Source organism: Pelecanus crispus, chromosome 6 (assembly GCF_030463565.1).
Source record: "Pelecanus crispus isolate bPelCri1 chromosome 6, bPelCri1.pri, whole genome shotgun sequence".
Lineage (NCBI taxonomy): Eukaryota > Metazoa > Chordata > Aves > Pelecaniformes > Pelecanidae > Pelecanus > Pelecanus crispus.
The window spans coordinates 68,979,093-68,996,876 of record NC_134648.1 but is presented as its reverse complement, the minus strand read 5'-3'; the positions used below and the strand labels follow the sequence as shown (position 1 = coordinate 68,996,876).

The window sequence follows — 17,784 nt, the reverse complement described above, 5'->3', positions numbered from 1 at the left end:
CTTGAAAATGTTGAAAGACATGTTAATCAGAAGCATTGGTTAAGTTCATTAAATGCAAGTAACTTGTTAGTCAAGTCAGGGTTAAAAGTGGAGTATAACTCTTTCGTACTAGCTTGTTAAGGTTATTTAATTGATACAGGTTATTAGTTGATTAATAATGAATTCCATTCATTAGTTTTGTAGGCAAAGTGTTAGGATCAGAAGATTCTAATTTTCAAACCTATTAAAATGTGTAAAAATAATAAAAAAGTGAAACTATGTGATATCTGACATAGGTAAGTGTAGATAAACTTCTGTCTTGAGTTAGTAGAAAGTAATGTCTTAATTGGATCTGGTTTATTTCCTAGTTATCTTTTCAAAACTTAACTGATTCTTAATACAGAAACTAAGATTAATCTTTAGTTGATATGTCAGAAAAACTAATATGTATCATCTTCTCACTGCGAGAGAGAGTGAGCAAATTACATGATAAAAGATAATGATGGAGAGAAAGAGCGTGTTAAGTGTAAGAGGCAGTTGAAGTGATAGTGTGCATAATCAAGTTAATAGGATGAGCATCAATGGAAAAATATTGGTTGGCTTCCATCTACGCTTCTTGCACTTACGCTGTTGTTACCCATGGAGGGAAAATACACTTGATGCAATCTTAACAGTCATGTTTAAAAAACGGTGTCCTGAGTTTTTATTATAACTGTCAAAATATTATATTCTGTATGAAATATAAGAGATTAACATGAGAAGGCAGTCGCTTGGTGAGACCATGTGTTTAGGCCATTAAAATGTATGGTATGAAACATACATATGTCTTTGAAGACAAACTGCTGGTTTTTGGGTTTGCGGGGGTTTTTTTGACATTATGATGTACCTCCACAAATCTTCAAAAATAGTACAAGGATCTATTGTTAAGGTTAGCGTAGTCTTTATGCCATTTCCTGGCACTTTTCTTACCCGTGCTCTGGAGCCCAGTTGTGATCCGTGAAGAAAAACTGGTTTTGGTAGACAGTATTTGCAATTCTCATAACCCTCCTGGAAAATGTGGTTTATAGTCCTGGCAAAAATCTAGAAGACTTTTCAAAACTTAGTTTATTTTTTAAAAGGTGAGAACTTGGTATATGAAAATTGCTAGTCTTGTTGCTTATATATTTTATTTGACCCTTCTTGAGACACTTCTCTTTTCGTGAAGAATGCTGGTATACTCATTGGAAGGACCAGCATGATACATCACTCTTTTAGACTACTGGCTATGCTGCACACCTGTCATTTAGTTTATTCTGTATGGATTTGTTTGAATAAAATGTGTGCTAGTAAGCACTTACGGTGGCAATAACAATAATACAGTGTCCTCTATGATTTGGATTGAGAACAGACACTTCTTTAAAAATAGTTAATCGGCAGCTCTGCTTTTGCTGAGTCCTAAATGACATTTTTCTTCTATATTTATTGGGCTCTTGTCCTTTATAGAAGGTCACAACCTTTCCAGGGAGGCCAATTTCATCATTCCAGAAACAGTGCTGTTTAAAGAGGCAGAAAAAGTGCACCCTGCAATTCAATTATAAGAAGTAGGTCATTTGATCATTTGATACTAACTGTTTTCTACTGTTAACGTGTTTAATTCAGTAGTGTCAGTGAAATGTAAAGGTACAGGTTGCATGCAGTTATAATAAGCTGCTCCTGTGCTTTAACTTGTTTTCTGTTGGAGGAGATTAGAAATGAAAGAGAAAACTGTATACTGGGTCCATGCGGCATTCAATCTGCCAGAACTCCTGCATGTGACAGATACAGTTTAAAAGCTATTTGCTTGAAAACGGAATGAACTCTGGATAGCCTTTACCCAAAGTGATTCTCTTCCAAGTCATGCTACAGCCGTACAGCAACATGTGTGTTTGTAATAGTAAAGACTCCGTAAAAATCCTTTCTCTATTTCACATCAGACTGCAGTTACACAAAGTTATGTTTTTGTCTCTATCTTGTCAGTAAATAAAGACACCCCCTTGTACTCTTATCTAAGGGAAGAAAAGAAGAATACAGAATTTTTTGCATGTCACTTACAAGAATAGCACTCCAGTTAATGTGTGTCCTATTTCCAAGTTTTCTGATTTTAATGGCTTTAGACTGAGGTCAGCCTTTGTTTGATACTGGCATTACTTGTCTTTGACTCTTCGTATGAGACAGTCGGTCAAGCTGCTTAATTTTTGTGCTTTCCTACATCTTGCCAATAAAATGCAAAAGTAATACTTCTGTGTTTCACATGGGTCTCATGAAGACAAAATAGTTAAATGCTTTTGAGGGCTGCTATTCTGAAAGATACTGTTATGGCAGGAAAGTATAAATAATAAAATTAGAAACAGATCTGTACTCCTCTATAGTAGGAGTGTAAATAAAATGAAACAAAGTTGAATGAGCACTTTAAAGCACCAGGTTCTTAAAAAAAGAAAGAAAGAAATCTTGCTTGCATTAGGCATGGTTAGTTCTTTCCTTCACAGATCTGCACCCACAGATTCCCTTCCTGGCCTTGATGTACCAGGTGATAAAGGCTTAAAAATTATTGGAAGTCGTTGGCCTTGGGTTTGATTGGCTGGAAAATCCAGACTTATTAAATGACTCTATTTTGTTAGAGCAGTCCACTGAGCTTGTTTTAAATTAGTGTTAGAATAAGGATGTTTATTTAAGACTGAAATGGCCATCTGGAGAGTCTCCTTTCAGTCATTTTATAACTCTCAACCATTTTCTTTGCAAATAAACTGTAGTGACTAATGCTGGGTTTCTTATGGGAAGTTAGGGGAAAAAATCCAGCTAACACTTTTATGAGTAAGAGAGCATTTCTAAAAAAAGTTGGAGTTGTTTTCTTGCATAATTTGAACTGATAAATATATGTAAAACACTAGGTTTTTAAAGCTAAGTTTAATTAAATGTCTAGTTTCTGCCCAGTGCAAATAAACTTTTCAGGGGGAAATGAAAAGTTGAAAGCAATTAAAATGAGGTGCTGTGTGTATACAGTGCTTAATCATTCTTACTGTGAGAACCTTGTTTTTACAAGTTGGCGGTATGACAGATATGTTGCCAATTTCTGCTTTTACTCAAAAGTTCAAGGCTAGGGGGGGCTGTTAGATCATGTGGTATGACCTCTTCTAAATCACAAGCCACTGAACTGTATCTGTTTGTTACTGAGTCGGGTAATTTGTCTTTTGACTGAAGAACAATTTTTCTGGCTAACCTATCCTTTGCAGAAAAGCACATGCTCATCATTTAAAGACATCAGAAATTCTGCCCTTAATTACTTCTTCCCATGGCTAGATACCTCATGGTTCAGAAGTAAATGGACACCTCAAATTTAGTATCTGATTTATAGTGAGTTTTTGGCATCAGTTTACAGCTAATTCAGTTTCCAGGTGATTTTCCTTAAAAAATGAAAAAGGTCTTTTAATGTCCAATTTTTTAAATATTGACAGAGATACAGAATTAGAACTGAATGCTGTATTGTCACGTATGGAAGTCTTCTCCTGCTCCGCCTCACTGATACCCTGTTCAGACATCAGAGGATTACATTTATCCCTTTGACCACAGCACTGTGTTGTGATTTCTCATTGCTTTGCTTATCCAACATGACCTTAAAGCCTTTTTCAGAGACACTTTCTTCTGACCAGTTGTCCTGGTTTCGGCTGGGATAGAGTTCATTTTCTTCCTAGTACAGGCATAGTGCTGTGGTTTGGATTTAGGATGAGAAGAATGTTGATAACACGCTGATGTTTTAGTTGTTGCTGATTATGCTAGTCAAGGACTTTTCAGCTTCCCATGCTCTGCCAGGTGCGCAAGAAACTGGGAGGGGGCACAGCCAGGACAGTTGATCCAAACTGCCCAAAGGGCTATTCCATACCATATGGCATCATGCCCAGTATAGAAACTGGGGGGGGTTGGCCGGGGAGCAGCGATCGCTGCTCGGGGACTGGCTGGGTATCAGTCAGTGGGTGGTGAGCAATTGCATTGTGCATCACTTGCTTTGTATATTGTTATTATTATCATTACTGTTTTACTTTATTTCAGTTATTAAACTGTTCTTATCTCAACCCAGGAGTTTTTCTCACCCTTAGTCCTCTGATTCTCTCCCCCATCCCATCGGGGTAGGGGGAGTGAGCGAGCGGCTGCATGGTGCTTAGTTGCTGGCTGGGGCTAAACCACGACACCAGTATTTTCTGACTGAAGAGTTACGACTTGCCATTCTTGTTTCTAGGCTTATAACCCGTAATTTGTGTGTATAAAAATACCACTTGAGTGGATTGCCTTACTTTTTTGTCTGCATTTGCTAGAAGTCACATTATCAATCTTTATTATCCCTAAATTTTATAATCATTGACTCTTATTCTTCAATTAATTAGGAAGCTATTAAATGTGAACAGAGCTAAAAAAGTGCTTGTTGCCATGTGTTAGCTGGCCATTAATACAGGAAGGGTGATAATTAGAAACAACAGAGGAGTAAGATGACATTTTTTGGCTGTAGTGAAGATACGGAGTTGGTTACTAATGTGGTTCTTTGCAGGTTCATTTTCCTAACGCCTACAAAATATCAGTAGAAGCACTTCTGTTTGATTCATGATTGTTGAGTCCTTTTTGGGGGATGCTTCAGGCAGTTTTTACCCATTTTGATTAAAGTTAATCATTTCCTTTATAAGATCCATTGTTTGCAAAGCATACAGGTTGAATAAGACCTTGCATCACTGTATAGTGAGAAATGCAACATTACAATAAATCTTCTCCTCTGCTATATGCTTAGGAGTTGTTACATAGTTATTTCTGGGTGGCTATTTAACAACACATTTTCAAAATTGGACCAAAAAATCAGTGCTTCCTCAATGCTGCAAGTCAAGACTTAGGGGTATTAGTTATGGCTTTATTTTCCACTAGCAGTGAGTTGTTAAACCAGGAATTTGTGGATTGTACCTGTCAATGTTGTGGCTGGAGCCAAACTGCATGTTTATGAAATTGAGGCAGTTAATCAGATGAACAAGAGATCAGTTTCGCTATATTCTATATCCTGTCTATTTTTTATGCCACACTTGCATGCTGTTCTAAGGCTGTATTTCAAACCTAAATCATGGGTTTCTTCTTACTTGCTAAATTGCACGTTTCATTCCAACCTGCTACCATCCTTGTGTCCTTTTCTTCACATTTCTGTGCCTTTATTTGCTAGACTCAGATGTTCAGAAATTGTAATTTTAATTCCTTCGTTACTGTCAATACTGTGACATCTAACTTAGCACTTTTAGATTCCACCCTCCCTGCCTTGCTCCCTCCGTCCCACAGCAAAAATGTGTGTTTCAGCTGAAGGGCTTAAATGAGTAGCGTGTGATGTTATTCTGTTTGTACGTGCATTGATGACTCGTGGTTTATCTGCTCTTGTTTCAGGTACAAAGGTAAAGTCAGCAAGAACACAGACTTCTCGCACACAGACGGTAGTAACCAGCCCTGGGAAACAGCATCCTTTATATGCACTTACCCAAGAAAATCAGTATGTCTTTAGTCCAAATCGAGATGTACCTGCAGTCTGCGGTCCGCTTGAAGGTCACCTAATTCCTATGGCTATTCCACTAGGTAGGAGCAAATAGCCTGTAGAAGGGATGCATGAAGGTTAATTACTGCTACTTCATGACATTTTCTTAAGCTAGTGATTTGCCCTGGCCCATGAGATTTGCAGCTGCTCTTCTCGTGGGAAATCTACATGGGCGAACAGTTTAAAATGCTCTGGTTCTCCTCGTTCTTCACGCTGGATGTCTGGCGACACCTTGACAGGGCAAGTGTTTGCTTAGCTGTACATACCTTCTTTGGTACACTTTACATTTCCAGGGTTCTTGTTCTGGCTTTAAGTTTGGTATCCATGTAAGCAGGAACTGAATCATTGTCCCTTGGATTCAACATTTACGATGACTTCAGCCCAACGATTCCAGTAGAATTGTGCCAAACACACTCAATACATTGTCATGGCTTCTGTATTTTTGGACCTTCAATAGAACCTTTATATAGGCCTTGTTTTGGGAAGGGTTAGTATTATATTGGCATTTAAAGAAGATAATTATTAAAAAAAAGGGCATCTCAAACAAAAATTTGAGGGATGCTATACTGTGTAATAGTATTTTGAATATGATTAAGAAAACGTGAGGTGGGGGAAGCATGGTATGTAATTTTTGACCGGCAAACACAATGTAGTTATTGTTTTCAGCAGTAGGTGTCACTGTAGCCAAGAAAAGTGAATAATTTTAAAAAATGGCAGTGTTGAATTTACAGTTTCTGCTGGGAAAACCTTAAAATTACCAGGTGACACATTATACTTTAGCTAGGGTTAATAGGGGACTTTTTTAGTTGGTCTGTAATTGCACACAAGATCTCAGTCTATCTTGTGAAACACAGACACCCAGAATTTAATTTTAATTAATTTATTAATTTACTGACTTTGGAGATCTAAATATATCTTTAATTATTTTTAAACTGTCCTTAGGTCAAACCCAAATTAGTGACATCTCACTGCAACCTGCTGGAGTCGTTATAGGTAAACCACACCCTGTTACAGTTACAACCTCTCTTCCTCAAGTGCCACCAAAACCACCGGTTGAGATAAAAAAACCAAACATAGCTGTAATAGAGATGAGATCAGAGAAGAAAGATCCACCTCAGCTGTCTGTGCAGGTACATGTCAAGAGTGATGATTATTTGTTTATTTTAATAAATGCTAACTAGAGACTGTCTCATCCATCAGTAACTTACTTTGACATCAGTAGGTGGTTTTCAGTAAGCATTAGAAACATATAGAATGAAGGGACCAAAAAGTTGTCATGCCTATGCTAGTATTTTTGTTCATATTTTAACAATTATCCTTATTTTTTTAACTAAAATAGAAAACTATTTCTTCCATAAGTCACCTACGCAGGGTGTTTGTAAAATAGTTCTATGTCACGTTTTCTTTTTTTTTAGGTGAGATTTTTGAGCCAGAACAAACTTTGAATTAAAAAATGTATTAAAATAAATGTCAGTTTTCTTGGATGGATGCTTTAGCCTTTAAGATTTCTGTTTCAAGCATGGCAGTCAACCCAAGAATTTCACTCCTGATTAATCAACCATTGCAGTCCTTACCTAGTGGGTTGGGTTGGGTTTTTTTTTAATTTTATTTTTTACATGAGTCTGTTGTCAAGGAAGTTAATGTTTCTTACATGTTCATTATTTTGGATTCAAATTGTTGAGAATATACACACTCCTACACACACCTTTCAGATACAAATGATTCATGGAACTCAAAGTTAAATAGAAGTAGAGTATGTGGCTTGTTCCCTTGCTGTTTCACTGTTTTCCACCCACATGCATTTTGCTGTATTTCACCCAGTTTTTAAATGTTTAAGGTGATTTTTTAAATTATTTTTTTCCACCAAAGAATTAAGCAAGCATTTAAATATTTGTTTGTATAAAAAAATCCCAAAACCAAAAACGTTTTGATACTGTAATGGACATGCCTTTATTACAAACTATATTGTAATACAATTGTCCCTTTATTTTACCATACCAGATGTATGACAACGTGAAGCCAATAACCAACCTACATGGTAGCTTGTAGGCCAACTTAGTGTAAATGAATTGCAAGTCAAACACACGTCTGCCATATGGATAGTTATGGGTATATTCACCTTTTGTCACATGCAAGACAAAGTATTGGGGAATTAGAGAACAGGAAAAATCAGGTACTGCAAGAAAAGAGGTGAATGTTTCTGGGGTTAGTTTTTGTACATTACAGTATTTTTTTTTTTCGGAACTGAGTTATCATCAGATACGGGTATGAGAAAAGGGGGTCACTGAAGTTTAGTGGCTCAGTAACAAGTGGAAGAAAGAATCTAAAAAGTTCAATGATAGTAGACGAGCTAATACATAGATTTTCAGATTGGTGCTTTTTTCTGCCCTAGGTGTTACCAAATGTAGATATTGACAGTATTTCAAGTGACAGTGTGAGTGTAAATCACGTTCTTCCAGGCTCCACACCTGTACTTCCTCCTGGCGATGCTGTAATACAGGTATTGATTGGTCTAAATGTCTGTGAATTCAGATTTGTTAAAAAAGAAAATATGTTAAATTACTACAAAGTTATCTCATTATCTTGTTAGAGTTAGAGAAATTAGGCAGTTCCAGGAAAAATGAAGTAATTATTCTGAAGAATTTATCATGTGAGGTATTTGTTTAAGAAAATGAAAAATTGCAGCAAGACGCTGTTCTTCCAAGATTAAATAGTCACCATAGCAAAACTCTAAGAAAAACAGTGTTTCTCTGTCCTGTTAAGAGTTGTAATCCCTTATTGGCTCATGTCTGTCTTATTTATACTGGCTTCAGTGTTCTGGCATGAAGACTGAGGATGTTCTTCATTCCTCCGTCTGCTCCTTGGCTGTACTCGAGTGGTTAGTGGCATGTATGCGTGGCCTGTTCACTGGTAGCCTCTTGTGTGTGGAGCTGGCCAGTCTACTCTATTCTCTTTCTACATAACTTTTCAGAAGTGTTTTTAATCTAATCTAAGCAGTAATGAAGGTTTTTGTGCAACCAGAAGGTTAACTGCTGCGTGCTGAATGATAAGGTTGTAAACTAGGGCACATGTTCACAGGATAGCATATTATTTCTTCTGGTGGACTCCTGTCTTGTGCATTACACAGACTGGACAGCGTGAAGGCGCAGTGATGCAGTCATTATTTTTGTATAGTTATCGTACCTTCTGATTTCCCTGTGTGTTAGCTGCTATTCTGACTGAAGGAGTTAGGTCTTCCAGACTCCTATGGTCAATGTATTCACTGAATAAGACAAAGACCGTGGACTAAAATAGTGATTATTATTTAAAAATTACATTATTAAATAACACTGTAGAAATCACACATAAGTAAGTTGCTTAAGACACTTCTAGTCTCTTGTGTGCCATGTTTTACAATATTTTGTCTTACCTTTTTTTAATAAGAGTTACGGGTATTGCCCTAGAACTTTTGATGTTGAGGTATTCCATTAGATTTGGTAACAACAGGTTGTAGTTGTCAGTGTACAAGAAAAAGTTCTAATAATAGCTCTTTATGCTATGCTAAGAAATTCCTCCTAACTTTTAAGATGGGTAAAGCACTTTTTCTGGATTCAGGCTATTGACAGTGAGTGGTGATTTAATTGCATTCTTGTCATGAAGTTTTTCTGCTAATGCATTTTTCCCTCCAATATGAAATCCCTAACAATTTCAATCTGTCTTTATAAGACTCCAGAAGATATACATAGCGAGGAGGAAGACATAAAGTTTCCAGGAACTAATTTCATTGATGTCACTGATGTCATGCAGGTAATGATATTGCAAAGGTGTCCTTTCCTTTTAAACGTTTTTATATTTGTTTTATATTACGCTGTCATAACTGAAAACACAATGTAGAAAATTATTTTGCTTTACTAGAAACTTTAAAAATACACATTGTGAGCAATACTGAACTGTTTATGGTGCTATAAACAATATTAGAAATTACTGTGTGTTACTAAGTAAAGGACCTTTGAAGAATTACAATAAAAAACTAAAATTAGCTTTTTATTTGGATGTGTTAGAATCCACTTGAAATAAAAGTAGTCCTCTAAAATCAGCGGTGATTATAGCACTTAGATTTCACAATTTCAAACTAAATGCAATGCATATATGAGATGCTCTTACAGATTTCAAGTAAGGTGACCTATATTTTTAAATATGAGAGTATTTTCTGAGGGTTCCCTTTTAGAAAATTTTGGTGTAGAGCAATTTGTGTATGCTTTTGAGGTCCTAAAATGCTTTAGCATAATAACTCATTCCAGTCCAACATTATGTAACTTAAAAACAAAAAAAAAAAAAAAGACAAGCAGTGTATGTGAGTATACACGTACAAGATGTACTACTCATCTCATGGATCCCATTAAGAATTTACAAAATTTTTGTGTTGCTGGGTGCCTTGTTCGTGTGTCTGTGGATGTTTAACAAGATTGTTTCTGGATTATGATAACATGGGTGTATTTGAAATACTCTTTCACAGTTTATTTTTTTTTTAGGTAGCAAGTCCTTTTTTTAGTTAGCTGACCTCTTGTCAGTCAGAGTCAGGGCTGACAAACGCTCAAGGTTGGTGAGCCAGCATGTATTTCACTTCTCCAGATTACGAGCAGAAGCAGAAACTCAATGCTACCTGGGAAAGGCAGCTTCTGAAGGAAGCAAGATGCTGCCACCCAGCTGTTGTGGAGTATCTTGCCTCTGTGGAAGATGGCAGCTTCCACCTCCTGCTCCATTTAGGACTCCGTAAATACCAGGAGCTTGAAATTGCTGTTGCTGGCTAGCATTTACCTTGAAGTGCTTTTTTCCTCAAGCTTCTTTCCAGTGAGCTAGACGTGCTGTGTGCATACCAAAATCTACCCCAAAATGTATACTTTTTACCTGTCCTATGTGCTTCTGATCCCAGGATTAGAGTATACATCAAATATTAACTCCATAGCCTACAGGTCAGTATGGTAGATTTATTTTTAAAATTAATTCATCATTTAATATTATCAGGTAGTTAAAACAGTCCTAAAGGTGTGGTTTACCTATCAAAAGTGGGGAAATGCTTTATTCATTTTTAGTTTCAAAATTACCTTATGTTATTAGAGAGGAGGAGTTAAATCTATTTGGACAACTTTCTTCTGTTTGCACAAAAAAAGCTTTATTTTATAAAAATAAATAGGAAAGCTCTTTAAGAAATCGGATTATTAAAATGCTGCAATGTTAAATTGTTTCTATGTGAATAATAGTTATTCATCTTTTCTTTTTTCATTTTTCTCCTGGATTGCTTTTATCTTTTATTTTTGGCAATGGGATATATTTTAACCACAATACCAAAAAATGTTCTAAGTGAAACATATGTTTGGCCTATGACCACACAGACAATGTTCGTAAAAATGTGCAAGGCAAACACAAAGTGGAAGCATAAAATCAACCTCTGGAGTGACAGGGGTATTTAAGGCATCAAAAGAAAGCAAAGTTATTGTTATAAAAGAGGCTTCAGATTCATGAAAAAATGTGCATGAAATGCTATACAGGAAAATAGCTTATTGCTGTCTTCCCCCCACACCCTTTGTATTATGAAAACTTAATTCTGTTAGAACTGAAGAGGATAAGTATTTGTGTGAAATACCTTTTTTTTTTTTTTTTTTTTTCCTTTTTTTCTGTTTTTTTTTTCTTCCCTGATGGATATTGCAAAAAGGCTGCAGGACCCTGGCCCAGGCATTTCCTTTTCCTAGGGTTTATTTTACGTTTTATACTGGAAGATACTTATTTAAGAGATACTTAGATGTTGAAAAGCTGGTTGTTAGCGTTGGTGGCGCAATAGAGGCACGGCTGCCGCGGCTGCCTGCTCCCAGGTCCAGCCAGTAGTGAGGCTGAGCGTGCATTGCCGATAGGCACACACACAAACACGCATGTGAAATACGCACATACACACGTGTACACGAGCAGGTGCACAGATCAGCGCTCAAACAGCACCAACGTGCTGATCCTGTTCCCCTCTGGCAGTTCAGGGTGGAGGCGTGAGGTATATGTGTGCTTGTGTGTATGTGCATATACGTGTGTACATATACAGGCATACACACACGCAGTATGGATCTCTCCCGTACCTGCCGTTAGGCACTCAGTCTGCCCGGTAGCTGGCCCTGGGTCCTTGCCCTCCCCAGCTCTGGCACCTGGACGTACAATCCCCTGAAAGCCCCTTGGTCAGGAAAATAGTCGGAAATGGCATTTAGTGAGGAGACAGGACAGACTGCGCTGATCACGCATAGGGCAAGCATGCTGACCAGCCACTTGGTTACATGCAACCAGCCACTTCTGTCCCCTTATCCCTCTCTTTTCCCACACCCAGAGAGGTGCTGGAGTCCCCATCCCTGGAGGGGTTCAAAAAACGGGCAGACGTGGCACTTTGGGACATGGTTTAGCGGGCATGGGGGTGTTGGGTTGATGGTTGGACTGATGATCTTAGAGGTCCTTTCCAACCTTAATGATTCCTAGTTTTTACTTTCATTAAAAAATAACCCAGCCACCAAGCCAGGAAACATGAAATGATTACTCTCCTCTTAATTGGTTTAGTGGTGGACTTGGTAATGTTAGGTTACTGGTTGGACTGGATGATCTTAAAGGTCTTTTCCAACCTAAACCATTCTATGATTCTACCTGTACCTCTCCAAACCACCTTGGTCCTTCTCTTTCTACGCCTCTGGTTCCTCCCCATAATCACCACATCAAAAGTGTTGTACCATCCCAAAATACTCTTCCCTGCATCACCTAATGAGTCATTGTGTCATCACCTCTTCCACATGCACCTGCCTGACCTTAAGAAAGCTGCTGTGGAGAGTCTTTCCGTGGGCTCGTCTTGCTGGGTTTCACTCCTGGACACGGGGCTGAGCCCTCTCCTGTGGTAGCCCTGGCAGTAGCCATCTCGGGGTGCTCGGTTGTCATACTAGGTTATTGGGGTTCTCCCATGTGTCGTCGCTCCTCTGTGCACCTTTGTGTGAGTGGAGACAAACCTTGTATTACGTAACAGTGATTTGTTTTAACAGTTTTGCGGACTAATGCAACGCACCCCAACTTGTAAAATGCAAGCCCCGCCATAGGAAGAGGTGATGTGCCTTGCTCTCCCATTGCAGCCTTGCTCTCTAGTATGTAAAGATCCAGAGCTCCATCTTCCCAAGTAGTTGAATTAGGTGCTCTTATTTCACAATAAGAAGACTCACATGTGGAATAAAGCAGAAAAAGCTGTTACAGCTTTGATTTGCCCACTTCTTTATTTTTGATCAATGGTTGCACCTACAACAAAGTAGGTTGAGACTTTCTGCACAGCAGAGGTTTCGTAAGGCCAGCCCTTGCATGGACGCTGCCTTATTCCAGAGTGAGAAACTTGCTCAGCTAACATGAGCCCAAAATGGACTCTTAGATTTATTGAGTCTGCTCTCCAACTCTTATGAGCAGCTACATCCTGCAGTACCTTTAGCAAACTTACTAGGATTTAAGATTAGAGATGCTTTCTGCTCTCTCTGAACGTGGCCTAATTGCAAGGTGAGGACTTGTTTCTCAGAATTTTTGCTTCCATTTTGAATACCACTGCAAAATATATAACCTGCAGAGATCAGAGTAAACGTATTTTCCTCAACCCTGGTTTCCCGTAGATGCTTTTTGGGGCAGTGATTTTTTTTTTTACATGTATAACTCTTCAGACAGACGATCACAGGTGGCACCTGCAATGCAGCTCGACCTTGCTTGTGCAAATTGCTTTAGAAATCTGTCAAGAAGAAATCCATGACTGAGTTTTAGATGGCTTTAATAAAAGACTATGCATATACATGTTTGGTAATGGAACAAAATTAATCTATACCACCTAATCATTTCAAACATTTTTTTAATTATCTGAATGTAATTTGTGAAATAGAATTTTGGCTTGATACTTTCTTATAAAGTACAGTGATTAATATTCCAATCATATCTGAAAGACTTTCTAATTTATGCTGTATTTTGATTGGGAGTCATGATAGATATTTTCAACAGTCTCCAGGGAGGTAAAATGCAGTATTGAGTGCAGATTATTCAGGATTGGTCTGCAAGGTGATATATGTGCAAGTTCAATCTGTGTAATTAAATACTGACTATGATATTATTTTTTTTATTCCAGCAGAGATAATATATCACCCCAAAATGAATATAGTTTTCTTTTGGATTTGTGCACTATTAAATATAAAATATTTTTGCACATAGTTTAGAAATGCAGGAGAACTGCAGAAGTTTGTCAGAAGTTACTAAATATATGTAAGATTTATTGTATGTACTTGGTTTATTTAATCCAGATGTTTGTATTTTGCATACTTTCAGAAAAGATTATATTAAATAGGCAACATCAAAGAAAATTTATGGACTAATGCAGTCAGAAGAAAATGCATAATGAAGCACTGGACAAAGACATCTTTACATTTGCTGTCAGAATGAATTACAGTTATGAATACATCTATCCTAACAGAATGAACTGCTTATCAGCTTGCAAGGCGTCCAGTGCCATTCTGAGTTTAACTTTACTGTCTTACTTCTATGCCTAGAACGGTTTAGACATTTTTGTTTGTCACCCAAACACACATATTCTGTTTTGCCTGCTTTGTAAGTTACAGCTTTTCTTTGAAGAAGTATTACTGTTTAAAGATCCAGAAAGATTCCACTCCCCAATAGCTATTTGTTGTAATACCCATCATGGGCCTATCTGACTTTTCAGTTTTAAAGTGTATTAAGGTAGGAGAGAAGTATTAATGCTGGGTTGGGGAAGGAGACAGGAAAATGTTACTATCTTTCTTCCCACCCACCCCCCCCCCCCGCCTTTCTCTGTTCTTAGTGATTTGTTCTTTTATTCATAGAAAATATGTAGCTTTTTTTTTTTAATTTCATGGCTTAAAAATAAATTCAATTTATATAAGGGAAGACTTTTTTCTCCTTTCAGTGTGTTGGAGATTAATCTTAGTAAATGTAGATTTACAGTGAGCTCTCTTATGCAACATCACATACTTCTCACTGGTAATTTAGGGCTCAGCTCTTCATCTCTTTCTGGAATGCCAAATTTTCTTCGTAGAGAATCATATTACTATTAGAGGCATTTGGTTTTAATATTATGAGTGAAGGATGCAGGTTCTCATCCATCAGGAGACATTTCTGAAGTGTTACATTACGAGATGATGGGGTTTTTTTACATTATGATACATTTTTTTTACATTACGATATGACTGCTTTTTGGGACTTAATGCTGTGTGTGTGCTCAGGGGGGAAGAGGAGGATGGCATCTTTGGAAACAGTCAAACATAATGCGCACTGAGTAACTTTCATAACCTTTAGAAATAGCACATTAGGGTTAAATTCAAAGTGCCTGTGAGGATCTTGTGAATTGATTACCCAGAAATACCTTTTAACCTCCAGCAGCTGAAGTTAGTGAAAGTGTAAGCATACGTGTAACATATGTGTAAGCTATTAATGTCTAGTCTTCAGTGCTGGCAACTTTATTAGAGTTTTGACTGACTCTGTGCTCATTAACTTTTGGGAACGCATCTTTTCAGACCAGAGACTTTAAAGTAAAAGTTTAATTTCTTAAAAAACAAACCAACAAACAAACAAAACCCAACAAGTGACTGTAGAAAGTTTCCTAAACTTTTTTGTTTAGAGGAGGAGCATTTCTGGAGTATATGTTAAAGAAACCTGACTTATGTCGCAAATAAATTTCTCAAGGATTAGCATTACCATTGGCTCCCTGCCCTGTGCAGCACAGGCAGGAAATATGAGCCAAATCGTGTTTTACTTAGCAGTTCCTATAGCCTTATACTTATACAGATTTATGATTTGCTAAGTTTAGAATTGTATCAATTAACTACAGCAATACTAAGAAGGGAGAATGTGGTTTGTGTGCTGTGACACATCTACAAATGTTTCTCAAAGAAAAAAATCTGACGGTTACCTCGATGACATTGCCTTCCAGAAACACACCATAACTTAATTTCCTGCTTATTTATTAGGATCAGGAAGAGGAGAGGGATGAAATTCCAGAATTCTTTGAGCCTCTCCTGGAGCTTAATGGACAGTTTAAGGTTGCCTCGCCAAAATACAATGGTCCTTTGTTTCCTCCAGTGGCTTCTGCTCCTCAGCAGTCTTCTGATGTTTTGGATGAACTGATTCAAAGGAGAGAAACTATAGAAAACAGGTTGATAAATTGGTGAGTTGCAATATAACAAAGTGGCAAGAGAATATATATGGAAGAAGGGATGACTCCATAAGAATACCTTCCCTTTCTTCTCCTCCCCTCCCTTCTCCTCTTTGCTTTGAGCTGCCTTGCATTTACTCTTTCATACGCTTTTAGGTGTCTTGGTATTTGCTGATAGTTAAATGGGTTTTATTCTGCTAGGGTGGAACAAGAAATAATGGCAAAAGTTATCAGTGGGATGTACCCAGTTCAGAAGGAAACAGTGCCCAGCGTTAGCACCTCAGGGAGTGAAGACAGTGAGACTGTAACTTCTGACATTGGTAAGTAGGAGTTATTGTGCTCAGCAGATAGATTATCTCAATTTTTGGCTAATTTTAACAAGCTATGTAGGTAGCCGTTGCCTGAGCCTAAGAGTGGATAATGCTGAACCAGGGAAATTCTAAAATGCAAAAGTGCGTGCTTTAATTTATGTTGAGACAAAGCAAGCATTATAAGGCCATTGAAATAAATTATCTAAAAAAAGAAAAAGAACACATAAAACACACCACTGTGCAAATCAACTTCTGTTATTGGCCATCTAAATCAGATTTGGCATTTGGCTAAGCCTGTAATGTTTGCCTTTCTTTTGTTAATAGATATGTCAAAAACTATGTCCCTTATAAATGCGTGAGAATGGGAGACAAATGTGTTTCTCCTGTGATGTCACTGCCCTTTGCTGCTGCCTTCTTTTATGATTCTGAATTGCTTCTCTACAGATAAAGAAACAACAGTAAAATAAAAAAAATCACTTTTTGCAAACAAATGTTTACAAGTTCATGGAGAATAAAATGAGTGGCTGCAGTACAGTACATGCATTTTAAGAAGTGAAACCTGGATGTGTGCTTTATGTTTCTTCATTTGCAGTTGAAGTTGCCGGTGGTGGAGGATTTCAACTCTTTGTCAATGCTGGTGTGCCTGTGGACTCAGAAATGATAAGTCATTTTGTAACTGAAGCTCTCAGTGAGACAATTGCAACCATGCTGGGTAACAAACAGGCTCAGAAAGCAGTTCCTGCTACAAACGTTCTTCCAAGTACAATGGCTATGATGGTAAGAGTCTGTTTTATTTAAGCTTTCCTACTGAAGTTCTAAGGGATAATTTCTTCATGGCATGATGGTTCACCTACATGCAACACAAAGATGACAGAAAAAACTGGTGAACTGAATGTGCATGATTTGCATTTTTTGACTATTCCTTATTATACCCCAGCAAGCAACAAGATTAAACCTATTTCACTTAAAAAAAAAAAAAAAAAAAAAAAAGAAAGAAAATTAAAAAAAAAACCAATTTCTTTGTGCTGCATGCAACATGCTATATTTATTTATTTATTTACTTTAAGGCTGAGCACAAAACTGATTTCTAAGGGAAAGACTAGGTACTTAAATTTCATGTTGTCAAAAGATAGCTTGTGTTATTTTCAACAAAAATAGCTATGCTACTTGTGAAGAAATGAAATTTGAAGAAACTAATTTCTTCATATAAGAAGAAATAGAAACTGAGCACGATATTATTTTTGGTCTTATGGGCCTGCAGCCGTTCTTTAATATCTGTAAAAACGAGTATTAATTCTTTCTAAGTTTTGAGTTCAGTAGTTTTCAGTAAATGCTTAAATGATTAGTAGAGCTTCCTGTAATACAGGATAATTTTCTCTGTTCCCCGTGATAATTAAATGACAGCTGGCTCTTATTTTGATAGCAACGAGGCTGTGCTACAATCTGGTGTTGTATAATGTCTTTGGGATGAATGTGGAAACGGCTGCGCTTAAAATCTAACTATACAAAGCTTTGTGGAAAGTGAGATCAATTATTCCATTTTGCTGCAGTGCATATAGACTGAAATCCCAGCTAGTGCCTGCTGTAAGTGACCAACAGATTATTCTACAGTCAGAAGTAATCATTTCACTGCTGTAGGCTTAAATACAGCCATCCTGCATCTAAAGAGCTCTTCCCTACTCCATTACAGATTAAGGAGGGTATGATGTTAAAGAGATGTTCTTCGTAGC

General features: G+C 37.3%; 1 protein-coding gene across 1 annotated transcript in view; it reads left to right on the top strand.

Annotated features, from left to right (window-relative positions):
- The window catches only part of KIAA0586 (KIAA0586 ortholog), a 76,830-nt gene that overhangs the window by 16,954 nt on the left and 42,092 nt on the right, over window positions 1-17,784 (top strand). The window contains exons 16-22 of the mRNA XM_075711804.1: window positions 5,401-5,586; window positions 6,488-6,675; window positions 7,938-8,045; window positions 9,251-9,331; window positions 15,559-15,755; window positions 15,945-16,063; window positions 16,647-16,831. Of these exons, the coding sequence (XP_075567919.1) occupies window positions 5,401-5,586; window positions 6,488-6,675; window positions 7,938-8,045; window positions 9,251-9,331; window positions 15,559-15,755; window positions 15,945-16,063; window positions 16,647-16,831 (1,064 nt within the window). The remainder of the gene's footprint in view (window positions 1-5,400; window positions 5,587-6,487; window positions 6,676-7,937; window positions 8,046-9,250; window positions 9,332-15,558; window positions 15,756-15,944; window positions 16,064-16,646; window positions 16,832-17,784) is intronic.